General features: G+C 40.3%; 1 protein-coding gene and 1 pseudogene across 2 annotated transcripts in view; one reads left to right on the top strand and one right to left on the bottom strand.

Moving 5' to 3' along the window:
- The first annotated feature begins 2237 nt into the window (after positions 1–2237).
- The window catches only part of Hspa4l (heat shock protein family A (Hsp70) member 4 like), a 47014-nt gene continuing 33923 nt past the window's right edge, over positions 2238–15328 (top strand). Inside the window, exons 1-3 of one of the 2 annotated variants that reach the window (XM_076864310.1) lie at positions 2238–2595; positions 8593–8650; positions 11884–12024. In XM_076864310.1, coding sequence (XP_076720425.1) covers positions 2489–2595; positions 8593–8650; positions 11884–12024 — 306 coding nt within the window. In that variant the 5' untranslated portion in view covers positions 2238–2488. The remainder of the gene's footprint in view (positions 2596–8592; positions 8651–11883; positions 12025–15328) is intronic. The other variant, XM_076864311.1, reaches the window with a different exon arrangement.
- On the bottom strand, positions 9123–9548 carry LOC143406322 (AP-4 complex subunit sigma-1 pseudogene; annotated as a pseudogene).

Raw genomic sequence — 15328 nt, 5'->3', positions numbered from 1 at the left:
TTACAAGCCAATAGGCACCTAAGTAATTTATCTACTAACGTTATCAGCGGTAATGTTTGTATTTCTGTTACCTCTTTTTTTAAAAAAAAACTTTTGTAGTTGTGGCTGGACAGCATGCCTTTATTTTAAATGGTGCTGAGGATCAAACCCAGTGCCTCACACATGCTAGGCAAGCGTTCTGCCACCCTGCCTACTCTTATCAACTGTTTGAAGATTCAGGTAGGAATGTACCTAAAATGGTGTCTAGAAGGAAACTTATGGCTTCAGATGTAAGAATTGTAAAACATGACAAAATTAATGATCTGGGTGTTTAACTCTGGAGATTAGAGAAAGAAAAAACATAAAACAGAAGAAAATAATAAAAAGCACATTAGGAAATAAACACATAGTAAAGAAAGCAAGAAAACCAAAAGCTGTTTAGCTAGTGATAGAAACAAATATTAAAAATGAGAAAAATATAGCTATAAAAGGCATTTTAACTCACAAATGAATAATCAACTTTGTGCAAGATCTAGATAAAAATATAAGTAACCAATGTTGATTCAACAATAGAAAACAAGGTGGGCATGGTGGCTCACGCCTGTAATCCACTGGAAGCTGAAAGCAGGGGGCTCCCAAGTTCGAAACCAGCCTCAGTAATTTGGGGAGGCCCTAAGCAACTTAGCAAGACCCTCTGGAAAGGTAAAAGGGGCTGGGGATGTAGTTCAGTTGTCAAGCGTCCCTGGGATCAATCCTCAGTACCAAAACAGAAGAGCAGCGAAGCTGCTAGGTACATATGTGCGCGGATCAGCTTGCTTCCTCGGTTCCAGCAGCAGGTAAGCTTAAGGACGTCTGCTGGCCCTTTGGTGCCAGGCAGCCATGCTGTGCTTGAGCTACTTATCACAAAACAGCGCTGCGGACATGTCTCCCGCTTTCAGCAGTTTGAACCTGGGACTTGCGAGTTGAGGAACTTGCCAAAAGGCCTGCAGGAAGTAAATCAGGTTAGCTGTGACAGGCTCCGGGTCGTGACTGTCGGCCGGCCGGCTGGCTTTGCGGCAGGTGGCATGTCCTCGAAGTAACCTGAGGAGTGCGGGGATAACTCCTTGTCCCTGGAGTCGACGTCTTTGTTATTGTTCCTTAAGGTTTTCAGACAGGGTGGATAAATAGGTGGAATCAGACAAACGGTTGAACGGGGCTGGCCCCGGGCGGTGGCCTCCTGCTGCGCGGTGGTGGACGAGGCCGCTGGCGCACAGTTCCCAGGGCGTCCAGTTCTGGTTGCGCTGCCTGCCGGGAGGCCGCGTGGCCAGCCTGCAGCCGAGGGCGTCGACGGCGCCGCGGCCCGCACGCCCCACGAGGCGGCCGGGGCAGGGTGCGGTGCACCCCACTCGAGCACGGCCCCAACATGGATTTTCCGCTCATCCTGGCAACCGCCGCAGGAGCTTTACTCACGGTTGCTGCGGCCGCTCTGGCGGCAGCGTTGATACTAAGGCGTCTAAACTTACTAAAGTGGACGGAAAGTGAGGACCAAGAGAGCAGCAGCCACTCTAGCGAGCAGCCCGCCGTCGCCCGCAAGACGACAGCCCAGGTGAACCAAGGCACGCACCAAGAGCTGGGCAGTAAGGGACAAGACGCGCAGGAGGAAGCCAAGGGAAGGGAAAGGTACGGCGGGCGCCCTGGCGTACGCCGGTGGCGAGCGGCCTCTGCCCGAGGGCGCCAGTGCCCGGTTCCCCGACCCGCGCCGGGCTTTCGCCGCTTGAACGCCTGGCGGGAAGAGAACGCCCCGAGCAGCGCGCGCGGCACAAAGGGCGCCACCTCACAGAGCCGGGCGCGGCGGACGGCGGGGCGAGCGCCACCCGTGCAGGCGCCGCGGGCCGCACTGGGCCCCTCGGGGCGGCGAGGCCGGCGGGTGGGTGCGCGGGCGGCGGGAGAGCCCCGTGGGGAGCGAGCGGGGGCGTGGCGGCCGGTTCCGTGAGCCCGCAGCGCCTGAGGCGCCGGGGCGGCCGCAGCTGCCAGCGCCGCTCACCTGCCCAACCGCAGTGCGCGCAGCCGCCGCGAGCCCGCCGCCCCGCCTCCCCGCCACGCCACGCCCGGCGGGGACGCCCCCGCTTTCCAGATCTTTCTCGAACCCGCAGCTCCTCGGGCAGCCGTTGCCCGAGTGCTGACGGAAGCGTCCGAGGGCGCGGCAGGGAGCTGCCTCGGGCGCTGGGAGACGGCTCGCGCGCCCCCCCTCCTGGCGGCCGAGCGCGCAGGCGCGGGTCCTAGTAACCGCCGGTTGGAGGCGGCCGGACCGCAGTGGAGAGACGGAGGCGGCGGGACGCGGGAGCTGCGGCGCGGCGGCCTCTTCCCTCCGCGGTCGCCCCACGCCCTGCCCCGGACGCTCCGGGTAGCGAGTGGGTCCTCTCCCCTTTGCCCCCGCAGGAGTCGCAGGCGCAGCAGCGACGGCCCAGCGAAGGACGCGGCGACCGCTCCCCAGGCTAAGGCGCCACCGCCACGACCTTCAGGCGGCGGGATGTCGGTGGTGGGCATTGACCTCGGCTTCCTCAACTGCTACGTGGCCGTGGCGCGCAGCGGCGGCATCGAGACCATCGCCAACGAGTACAGCGACAGGTGTACCCCGTGAGTGCGGCGGCCCCGCGGGGGAGGGCCGGCACCGCCGGGGTCCGGACTGCGGGTGGCCCGCGCGCCGCCGGCGACTGCGAGCCGGCGGAGACCCGGCCTCGGGGAGAGGGTGTCTCTGGTGTCGTCCGTGCTTTGATTCCTTTGCAAGAACATTCTAGAAAGAATCCCCCCCCCCCCCCACTTATCCATTAGATTTCTTTTGAAATTTTGGAGGCTGGCCGCCGGAATGCGGCACGGAACGCGCTGGAACTCCGGTTCCCCGCCCGCGGCTCGCCTGGCCGGCTCGTTGCCGAGGCGACTCCTGACTGGAAAGGCCATGTCCTGGGGTCTCCTGGGTCTCGGGCTGCAGAAGGCGACCTCAGAGGGTCGGCTCTGCACCGGAGGGTGACGCGGCTGCGGACTGTCGGCGTGCTCAGCTCCACACGGTTTAAGTCGCAGCGTACGTGTGACTGCCCGCAGAGGACCGGGAAACTCGGCTCCCTGGGCCAAGCAGAGGGTAACCGGGCGACCTTCGGCTTCAGCATCCACCTGCGGAGGCTGAGGCCAGGCGGACGCTCGTCCACCCGAGAGGCGCGTCCGAGGCGCTCCCGGGTCCGACGTCGCCGCAGTGAGAACCCGGCCAGACCTGGGTTTCAGACTTCACCTGCTAGTCATTTAGAAGTCAGGATTCGCTTTGGCAGGTTTTTGTGTGGCTGAGATATTTTGATTTATGTGTAGGAAAAGGAATAACTAATATTTAGATTTAATGACCTGATCCAATCCAGAAAGTTGGTGTCTTTGGGGTTTGTGGCACTGGGGTTTGAAGCGGGACGCTTTTTTTTTTTTTTTTTTTAAATAACCACTGAGCTACATCCTCGTCCTTCTTTATTTTTGAAACAGGGTCTTGCTAAATTGCCAAAATTGGCCTGGAACTTGTGATCATCCTGTCATAGCTAGGATTACAGGTGTGAACTACCACCCTGGGTTTAATCGAGAAAGTTTCTAAGGTGGAAGGATCATGTTTTCAATTAGCTTGCATCACCGGCTGTTTTTGCCTTGGCTTTATATTGTCCTTTGATTCAGGAGTAAATAGTCTGTTATTGACCAAAAATATTTCAGGGTGGTCATATACTCCTGCACTGTGTATTTTCTTAGTGGGGCAGTTGTTGAGGGAAGATGTACCTGGTCCAGGACATTTATTCATTTACAAAGTGTTCCTATTGTTTGAAAAGCAGTACAATAGAAGAACCTTTAACTTTTCTCATACTCTATTTAATGACATGAGAAGCTAGTTTTGAAAAAAAATTCATATTCTACTTTCAAATATCAAGGTAATAAACATTTTTAAAATGCAGATACATTACGGAAGGATTCTCTGAAAAGAAGGAAATTCTTAATTTAGTTGCTGCATGCTTTTTGATGTTTTATTCTTTTAACATTTTATTATTTTCCATAAGATCCCTCCCTAACTAAAAGGGATATTGGACAGTTAAAAATTGAAACAGTTTTGTGGCATTTTCTGAGAATCTGGGGCTTCCTTTCCAAATATCCAGTCTGGAAATATCACATTGTATATTTGAGATTTAAGCTGCGTTGTAAATATTTTTTAAGTACAAAATGGAATTTTTGAATAGAGATGACAAAGTATATGGAGTATAACATAAAAATATTGTACCAAATCAGACATAACTTTACTGTGTTTACATGTGAATACATGACCAGTGTAAGTCCACATCATGTACAACTGCAAGAATGGGAAGTTTACATCCCCCTGTATGTATAATATGTCAAAATACATTCTATAGTCAAGTATATCTAAATAGAACAAAAGTTTTTTTGAGAATTTTTTTGTAAAAAAAACTTTTACATCATGTAATGTTTATTGATAACATCTATTTCCTTTGTTATTACTAGCTCAGGTAAAAGTTTTGAGAAAGAATAGGTATTTAACTTACTTGATTTTTCTCAAAACCTTGGCAGTATTTTTTATTTAATGGTTTTGTAACTTTCTGGAATTTTATTTTTGTTTTTTTAAGAAAATTGAAGGGAAGAGTTTGAAGACTTTCTGCTTGACATTTCCAAGCCTAGTTACTTTAGGTTTTTTTTTAAACTTTAATAAATAAATTGTCTACTTTTTACTTCAAGAGAGTCTACTAATGGTAAGAATTTGACTTTCTTAGTGACATATTATGTGTGAAGGTTTCAAAGAACCTAACCTTAAAAAAAATGACAGTAGAAAACAAATCTTATTTAAATATACTATTCTAACAAAAATTAAACTATTGGGAATCAACCTAAGAAAAATTTTTCCTGTTCATTCAAGTGGACAGAATTTTTCAGTAGCACAATGGTGAAAAATTAGAAGTATCTGGAAGTATGTCCAAGTAATGGAGTTAGGAACAAGACAGATATAAGTAGCTGAAAGATGGCAAACTGGTGTTTTCTCCAATAGATGAATTTTAGGATTGAATGCCAACCATGCCAGCCATCCACACAGATTTCTATATTTGATATGTACATTTTTACTTGGTCAAAGAATGTGTTGAATCAAGGAATTATTTGTAAGAGGTGTTAAAGATATCATTAAACCTATTGATTTCTACTATGTCCTGTTTCACTGAATCTCAGAACAGTAACATTCATTCCCTCCTCCATCTGATAATTTTTAACATTTTGAGAGAGAGAGAGAGTGTGTGAGGGTATGTGTGTGTGGGTGTGTGTGTATGTGCTCCTATGTCTCAAAGGTGTCTAAAACTTGGAATGATCACAATAGAATTTGCGATTGTTCCTCTCCAAATCTGTTGTTCTTGACAGTGTTTCTGTCTCAGTGAATAGCATCATTATGTATTCTCTTATGTAAACTGGAAACCTAGACATTATGCTTTTCACTTAACCTATTCCCTCTGTATAGTCCAGCACTGTCAATGAAAATGTCAGCCACAGACATAATTGTAAATGTTTCAGAAGTTACATTAGAAAGGAAGCTTATCATATTGTAATCAAAATGATTTCCAACAAACTTTCTGCCTCTTTGATGCCATCACTGATAACACTTCCTTGAGTAAGCCTTCTTAACCCTCTGGGTCAATTCCTGCTGTGGTCTATTCTTGTAGCACCATGTGCTCCCTTTGTTTAGCACCTAGTTTACTTTTATTTGTATGTATATAGCATTCTTTCCTTTAACCATTGTATCTTTAGCAACTAATAATGCAAAGCTTACTCAACAAACATTTGTTGAATCTACTAAATAAACTTTTAAACTATTTGCCCTCCCTGAAAATTCAGTGGTTCCCAACATAACAGTGGCTTGTTCGGCCCTTGAAAACCATTTATCTGGAATATTACTTCTCTGTTGTGTATGATACACCAGCAGTCAATGTCCTCTGCATTATTTAGAACTTGTTAATGAATTCCCATTATCTACTGAATAAATTTCAAATTTGTATTCTAGATTGTGAGGCCCTACTTAATCTGGCCTCAATACTATATTACCAAATTGTCCTGTGAAACTGCAAGTTGTGTTCGTCCTATCAAATAACCATTACCCATAGGAGCAACATTCAGTAAAAACCTTTAGTATGTATCAGAGAGTAATCTATGCCATTGTTGTCTGGTAGAACTTCCTATTCTATATATCTGTTCTATATATATCCTGTTCTTTGTATATCCACTAGCTACATGTAGTCATTAAGCACCTGAAATGTGGTTGGATATGAAGAATTGAATTTTTTTCTTTTAGTTAATCTAAATTTTACTGGGCACATGTGGCTAGTGACTTCCATATTGGATAGCACAGAACAGGGTGGTGGGGTGTACCTTATCTAAACCTCATGAAATTCACATTCTGATGTGAATATATGTCCAGTGAATAAATTGTATTAGAAGATGATATACGATGAAGAAAAATTAAATTGGAAAAAATGGTATTAGATGTACTTGGGAGGAGCAGGAATATTGTTTATATAGAATTATCAGGGACAGTGTTTCTGATAACCTGTCTTTTGAACAGAGATCTAAAAGAATTGAGCGTGCAGGACCATATTGGTGTATTTAGAAGTGTTCTGAAAGTGAGAACTGTATGTATAGCAGAAGTATGCTTTGTAGTCTAGAAATAGCATAGAGATCAATGTACACCATGTACTTGTCTTGAATTTATAGGGTAGAGCAACAAAGACCCCAGACCATGAAGAGAGTACATTGGTATTTGGGAAGACTTGAGCTTACTTTGCAAGTCAGCAAAACTGGAGGGTTTTCTGCAGGAGAGGCTCATGATCTTACTCTTTAATTGCTCTGGGGCTGGGGACGTGGCTCAAGTGGTAGCGCTCGCCTGGCATGCGTGTGGCCTGGGTTCGATCCTCAGTACCATATACAAACAAAGATGTTGTGTCTGCCGAAAACTTAAAAAATAAATATTAAAAAATTCTCTCTCTCCCACTCTCTCTTTAAAAAAAATACTAAATACTAAAGAGTATTGCTCTGGCTGTCATATTGAAAGTAGATTTACATGTCTCTGTTTTGTATGATACTATAATAATATACTTGAGGCTGCAAGAATTTTGTAAAGAGATTTATGTGGCTCATGAATCTGGTGGCTGTTTTGTAAAGAGATATATTTGTCTCTTGATTCTGGTGGCTGGAGGAGGTTCTAAACAGCATAGTGCTTGTGTTGACAAGGGTTCCTAGCTGCATTACAGCATGATAGAGAAACAGAAAGGGAACTATCCACACAGTGGCCTCCTTTTGTAACAGCCTACTTACTGTCTTGGAGAACTAACTAGTTACACGAGATCCAACCTACTTGCTTGAAATGGGTTTTACTCCTTTCTGAGGGTGATGTTCCTATGCCCTAATCATCCCACTGGGCCCTGCCACTTAAAGGTACTACTTTGTTGCCATTACATTGGGGACCAAGTTTTCAGCACACAAACCTTTGGGGGTGCAAACCATAGTTGTAATAACCTATGTAACAGGAATGTCCTTTTCCTCAAGACATGTGAAATGCTTTGTCTCCTTCCAAATCTTGATGCTGAAGTTGTCTCTTTGCTTTTCCCTAAGCTCTGTTGTATAGAAATTATTATTCTACCTTTTGTTAATTATTAGTATTACTCTTAATCCTATATTTCCTATATGATGATTTTTTTTTCAATAGACTGTAAATTCTCTGAGGACAGAGATTGTGGCTTTGTATATAGTGTCTTTCTTTGTGAGTTAAATTGTTTCCTATAGTTACAACTGCAATCATACATGAAATGGTATTTTGATGAAAATATCATTCTGTACTTGCCTTTATGACGTATATTTAAATGTAGAAACTAAATAGCAATAATTTGTGTGGTGTCTGTGTACCAAGTATTGTTCAAAGAGTTTCCCTAGATTCACTCCTCTAATCCTCTCTTACCCCTATGAGCAGGTATTATCACTGTCTTCCAGATGGAAAGCCGAAGCAAATACTAGTTATGTAATTTCCACAAGGTTACTCAGCTGTTCAGTGGTGAGCAAGGTTTTAAATCCATGTAGCCTTGCCTTACTGAGTACACTTAATTTTTTTAATAGGTCATAGAGCAGTAGAATTTGAAAACAGTTTTAGGAAGCAACAATACTATTCCTGTAACGAGGACACTTAAAAAATTCTTAACATTTATTCTGACCACCATTCCATTATTTAGGAAACTTTAAAGTATGTAAAATTTTGCTGAGTGTGGTGGTGTATGCCTATAATCTACAGTATCTTGGGAGGCTGAGGCAGGAGAATTTCAAAATTGAGGCCAACCTAAGCAACTTAGTGAAACCCACCCTGTCTTAAAAACAAGAAGGGCTGGAGATGTAGCTCAGTTGGTAGAGTGCCCCTGGATTTAATCCCAAGTATCAAAAATGTGTAAAATTTTAATTTATATTAACATATTCAAAATAAAACATTATTAATCTTTAAGTTTAGTTTTATGCAACAAGAAAAATAATAGCACATTAATATAAAAATACCTTTAAAAATAAACCTTTTTGTTTTTCCTTATTTAGGGCCTGTATATCTTTGGGATCAAGAACTCGAGCCATTGGAAATGCAGCTAAGAGCCAGGTAAAATTGTTAGGATGACTGTTTTGACAAGAAGAATTAATTGAATCATACTAAGATACCATGTTAGGTAACTGAGAGTTGCAAATATGACAGATCCTGACATCTTTGTATTTTTTTAAGTCAACTTACAAATTTTATTGGCTAATAGACAACTGCCACACATTCTTCTTACCACCATCCTACTATTCCTGAATTTAATGTGCAAAGGGAAGCAGAGACCAAAGAGGATTTCTTAGGTACTCAACAAAATTTGAAGAAGTGGGAAAAAATATACTTACAGTTACTGAAAATAAAACTTGCCTCAGTTAAGAGAAGATTTTTCTTTGTACTTATTTTAAAATAACTTTATTTTCCATTTAGGAACTGTGGGAAATACCTATTTATATTGTTTGGAAGGGTACCCCATTTCCAGATTCTTTTCAAATGGTCTTCACATTTCCTATAAATTGATGCTATCTGGCAGAGCCTTCATTCAGCTTTCTGACATCTTATCAAGAATTTGTAGAGGAGCAAGAATTCTTGCCCGATAAGTTTCCACAATGCAGCCATTTAACACCATCTCCTCCAGAATGGTGTGTACTTTATCCAAATTAAACATTATATCTGGTTCAGTCACTCAGCTGAAGTACTTGTCTAAAACTTCCACAAAATGTGGATGAATTCATAACAGCTATCTCATTCTCAGTATCATTAACTCCAACCACAATGAAGAGAGCTGCATATTGCTGATATATCAGCCTAAAATCCTTATATTCAATGAAAGAGCATCTTTCATTGGATTGAGAGACAGCTCTTTATGACTTCTGTTTCCAGAAGAGCACGCTTATTAATCTCCACATGCTCATAGTACTTAGAAAGTCTGGCCTTGTTTATTCACCATAAGGAAAAATTTTATCATTTTTTTCCCTGGCCAGTGTTTTTCCAAATACAGATTAAAAGTTATAGCAAGGGATGACTGTCATTGGAACCTGTGTGGCTCGGGGATGATGATCCTGTGACGGGTCTTCCTAGAATACCCCTCCCCCTTTCCTGCTGAAGCTTATTCCCCAATCCTCACTAGCCACATGGTACGGGCTTCCTTGGGGCAGCCATTTTGGCTTTCAGTATGGCATCTGTGGGGGCTCCTCCAGGGGCCTGTATTTTATGAGATGTATTTTGATTTGAATTGTATAAATTCCTTGAATTAATTTTTAAAGTCTTTAGTTATAAAGTTAGGGTATACTGCTGTGTGACATTCATTTTTTCCTACTATAGTCACTTTCTGTGACAGATACTCTATCGAGAAATGCACTTCAGTGACTAGTAAGCAATGTTTTTGTAAAAGAATGTGGGGGTTACCCACCAGGGTAATCCCATGTTCCTGTCACTATATGTGGAATTTGTTTAATCCATTTTGTCCTAGCATTCCAGATATAATATTTGCCCTGTGTCCTATTTATAGGATGATATACTAAGACACTAATCGATCAGGTGTCTCCTTTTTATAGACCAACTCATATTTTCATACTTAATGATAATAAAGGGTATATAAACCCTATGTTATTATTTCCAGCCTACTTTAATGCATCTGTGTTTTGTTGAAATAGTTACAAAATGGAAAACTTTGAATTTAATTTAAGTAATTTCAACTGAAATGCTAATCAATAGAATATAACTTAACAATGTGTAATATTGCTTTTTTTTTTTTTTAACTTTCATTCACCAAAAATATGTAACAGTTATTTCTTACATTTCATATGTATACCTGGGTTGTCTCTTACTTTTGAAATTTTCTTCAATGGGTTTTATTTTCCACTTAGGACAGAATAATTGATTCGTTTATCTGGGGATGTTTTGGTTATGATGTTTGCCATACCCATCTTTTTATAATTGCCCTGTATGTGAGAATGTTTTTATCCTGGCATGATTGCATACACCTGTAATCTCAACCCAGCAAGGAGGCTGAGGCAGGATTCCAAGTTTGAGGCCAGTCTGGGCAACCTATCAAGACTTTATCTCATAATGAAAATAAGAAAGGGGATCTGGGGTTGTAGCTCAGTGGTAGAGCACTCGCCTAGCATCTGTGAGGCACTGGGTTCGAGCCTCAGCACCACATAAAAATGAAATAAAGATATTGTCCACCTACAACTAAAAGATAAATACACGCATAAAAAAGTGCGGGTTGTGGGTTTAGCTCAATTGTAGAGTGCCTCTGAGTTCAATCCCCAATATTGGGTGGGGGAATGTGTTTATTTTGAGTTTTTCTCTCACGTTCAGGCTGATCTAAGTGTATCATAGATAGTCAAAAGAAACCAACCCACGCCAGGTGGCAGTGGTGCACACCTGTAATGCCAGCAGGTCAGGAGGCTGGGGTAGGGGGTTTAAAGCCAGCCTCAGTAATGGTAAGGTGCTAAGTAACTCAGTGAGACCCTGTCTCTAAATAAAATAAAAAATAGGGATGGGGATGTGCCTCAGTGGCTGAGTGCCCCTGAGTTCAGTCCCCAGTACTAAAAAGAAACCAATCCATAAAGTCAGTTCTTCTAAGAGCTCACCAGCATAGTAACGACATCATTGTAGTTTTCACCTCATAATTGAAGATCAAGATCTATTTGGCTTTCAGAGTCACTAGGAGGGTAGGTACTGGATCTTAGTAACAGTCTATAGTTTGAACTCCGTACTCTTTAAAAAAAAAAAAATTGTTGCAGACTATAAGACATTTTTACAAATTAAATACTTGAACTTCACATCATGCTACATGGAAGGGGTTAATTTACTTGCCTAAGAGCAAGTTTCAGCAGTGCAGGCAGCATACTAATACATGAGAGTACTCTTAATTCATTTCACAGTGAATTAAATATTAAGAAAAGAAAACTGTACCAAAAATAGAAACAGTTTAAAAAAAATAGAAATGAGTGGTAAGAAGTAGAAATCAGAAATACTAATTCACTGGAGTAGAAGTATTGAGGATAATGAAGGGATGAATTATAGGTAGACTTTTATTATTGGAAAGTTTTAAATTTTGTTCCCTCTCTCTTTTGGAGACGTCAGAGGGGCATTTGGGAGGTGATAGTTAAAATGCATAACTTTCTCATTATAACTTTACTGCAAATTGGAAACCAGGAAAATGAAAAAGTATAAGTCTGAGCCTGGGTGTGTATATAAGAAAAAGGGACATGATTTTAAGTATTAGGATAGTATCTTATTTTACATTCATTAAGTCATTGATAAATAATTTGAGTGTTTACTCCCAACAGATAGTCACAAATGTAAGAAATACAATTCATGGCTTCAAAAAACTTCACGGGCGATCATTTGATGATCCCATTGTGCAAACTGAAAGAGTCAGGCTTCCTTATGAACTGCAGAAGATGCCCAATGGAAGTACAGGAATTAAGGTAAGTTGTGTATTCCTAGAATACAATTATATCTCCTGACTGGATACAGTACATACACCATACTACCAAGAGATGGGCAGTTTTTGTAATTTAGTGAATGCAAAAAAAAAATCCAATTTTAATAATAACTTTTAAATTCAAATAATGCTCTTGTCAAGGAAGAAATTAACAACTTTTAGGGGACAAAGCAGAGGCACATGTGATTTAGAAGAGTAGATCCAGAAAATATGTTAATTACTATAAGATTTTCTAATTTTCAAGAAACTTAATGTACTGAGAAGTGTGAAAGAAATTGTTCTTCCAAAAGATGGAGCCTGGATTTTAATTCTATATCCTGAAACAATAAGTTTAAGACCAGTTTTTTAAAAATGGATTTATCAGAAACTGGTGGGATACCTGAAAACACAGTTATCATTATGACCCAGAAATAGCATTCTTTTTTAGTATGTACTGAAGAAAATTGAAACGTGTCTATACAAAAATTTGCACATAAATATTCATAATAGCATTATTTATAATGGACAAAAAGTGGAAACAATGCAGGTGATCTAAGCAAATAATAGATGGTTAAACCAAATAGGATATATGAATACAGTGGAATATTGTTTGGCCAAATAAAGGAAGTATTAATGTGTACTTATAACATGTATGAACTTTGAAAACATATAGTATGTGCCCGTTTATTTGCAATGTCTAGAATACGGTGTATCCATAGAGGCAGAAAGTAGATTAGTGACTATTAAGGTTGAAGGGGGAATTGAGCTGGGGAGTAAAAACTAACCGGTATAAAACTTCTGGGGGGTGATGAAAATGTTTTGCAGTTAGATGTAGTTATCAGTGCTATGTTGTAGGTGAAATTGAAGCTCAAGGCTTATGGACTGGGAAACTAGAAGGATCAAGACAACAAATGAGATAGAAAATAAATTCAGGTATCCTGTAGATCTGAACAGCCTTGCTTAATGGTTATTTAAAGCAATTTTATTCTGTTCTAGGTTAAACTAATTAAAAATTCCTTTTCTTTCTTTAGCATGAAAATAAATAGTGCTTTGTGAATAGTTGATATAAACAGAATAGTTTTAAAGAAAGCCACACAAAATTTTTAGTATCGAATATATTTATAATGAGAGTCTGTACCTAGGTGAAAAGAATTTTGTTCTTTTTCCATAATAACACAGGAAGTATAATAAGTAAATATTTTAAACTTAATCTTTTTAAACAAATTCTGATTCTTTTTAGTTTAAATACATAACATTAGAATTCATTTTGACAGTTATAAAATTGTGGAATATAATTTGTTGTAATTCACAGTACTTCTCCTGACCCCAGTCCTCCTTCCCCTGTTCCCTTCCTCTACTCTCCTGATCTGTTAGTGTCTTGTGCATATACATAAGGGTTAGATTAACTATGGCATGTTTATATATGTACATAGGAAAGTTAGGTCAGATTCAGTCCACTGTTTTTCCTTTATCCTGTCCTCCTGTTCCTCGTCCTCAACACACCCCCCCCCTTCTCTACTTTACTAATCTTTCTTTATTTTGATGGAATTCCCACATACTTTTATGTTTGAGAAGGTTTTGAAAATGCCAGTCAGTCCTGTGTTGGAATAGTCTTCATCTTTTGAAGACTTTAAGATTTTCAGTGTTCAACTTTGTGAATTTTATCCAGTTATTTTTTATACATGCATTTGAATATAGTTTGCTGTTTTTTTCACCTTTTAAAATATTTTTATGCAAAGGAATGCTATACTATGGTACCCCCCATAGACACACTCAGATCGTGGTATTTGACTCAATTTTTCTTTATTTTATTAGGGTTTATTTCTCCTCTCTTCTTTGGTTTGTTTTATTTATTTTTTATTTTTTTACCTACTTCCTTGGATTAAAGGCATTAATTTTACAGTATTTGTTTTTGAACTTATAAATGGACACAAGTAGATATCAATTTCAGGTATGATTCAAAGGAAATCTTTTTTTAAAGAGAATTTTTTAATATTTATTTTTCAGTTTTCGGTGGACATAACATCTTTATTTTTTTTTTTTATTTTTATGTGGTGCTGAAGATCGAACTCAGCCCCCCACGCATGCCAGGCGAGTGCATTACCGCTTGAGCCACATCCCCAGCCCTCTTCTGTGGTGCTGAGGATTCAACCCAGGGCTTTGCATGTGCAAGGCAAGTGCTCTACCACTGAGCCATAACCCCAGCCTCTCAAAGCAAATCTTACGTCATTATATTTATATACACATCTGAGCTGTACCCAAATACATTGTGCTGCTTTAGAGTTTTTTCCAGAAGTCTTCCAAATGTCAGCATTATGGAGTAAAATTATTTACTCTAGGGATCCAGAAGTAAAAGATAAGAGCCTCAGTGAATTAAATAGTTATGTTTTTCGGCTTCTAAACTTAGCTTTCTGTTGCTTTTAAATTTTGTGATTGTCACAAAAGTTGATACTTGACAAGTACAGGTCCCTCGGGATTCCTTGGTCAAGAAGCTTTTGTAAAGTTTGATTTGGTGTACCTAAATGCCAGCCTAGCCTTAAATAATGTATAAAATAAGCACTTTTTTGGTCTAAACAAGTAATTTTTAAAATTTCAATCTTTAATTCATAGTTGTCCCAGAAACTTCCTTTTTAAAAAAAAAAAATTATTCTAATTTGTTAAACATGACAACAGAATGCATCTCAGTTCATCAGTTCATAGTACACAAATGGAGCACAATTTTTCATTTCTCATTGTACACAAAGTAGCGACACACCATTCGTGTCTTCATACGTGTTCCTAGGGTAATGATGTCCATCGCATTCCACCATCTTTCCTACCCACATGCCCCTTCCTCTCCCCTCCCTCCCCTTTTCCTTTTTTTTTTTTTTGTTTTAATATGGAGTTTTTTTCCTGATGATTTCATTTTCTGACTAAAGCTTTCATTTTAAATCCACGAAGGGTTCTTATTTTCAAAGGAAAAATTTTTTTCTTTCTTATTTGTTCTTTAATTTATCATGCTTGGAAAATATGATATAGTAAAAATAAAAATTGGTTGGGGTGAGGAGGAAGATGTAAGACAGTAGGGCCACTTGAGAATAATCTACTAGGATGAAATTGTATGTGTTGAAATAGTAGGACCTCAGAAAGAGATGGTACTGTTTTTAATGAAGTCATGATTTCAGAGTGACAGTCTTTTTAGAATAAAACTTTCTTAAGCCCAGGACTTTTTATCTTTTTTACTGTTGTATGTCACATATAGAATAGATGTTCATTCACAAGGAATTTGTTGGATAAATAAATGACTCAAAATAAATAACTCAACTTTT

This window comes from Callospermophilus lateralis, chromosome 8, assembly GCF_048772815.1.
Source record: "Callospermophilus lateralis isolate mCalLat2 chromosome 8, mCalLat2.hap1, whole genome shotgun sequence".
Taxonomy (NCBI): Eukaryota; Metazoa; Chordata; class Mammalia; order Rodentia; family Sciuridae; genus Callospermophilus; species Callospermophilus lateralis.
This window is presented reverse-complemented; position numbering and strand designations above follow the sequence as displayed.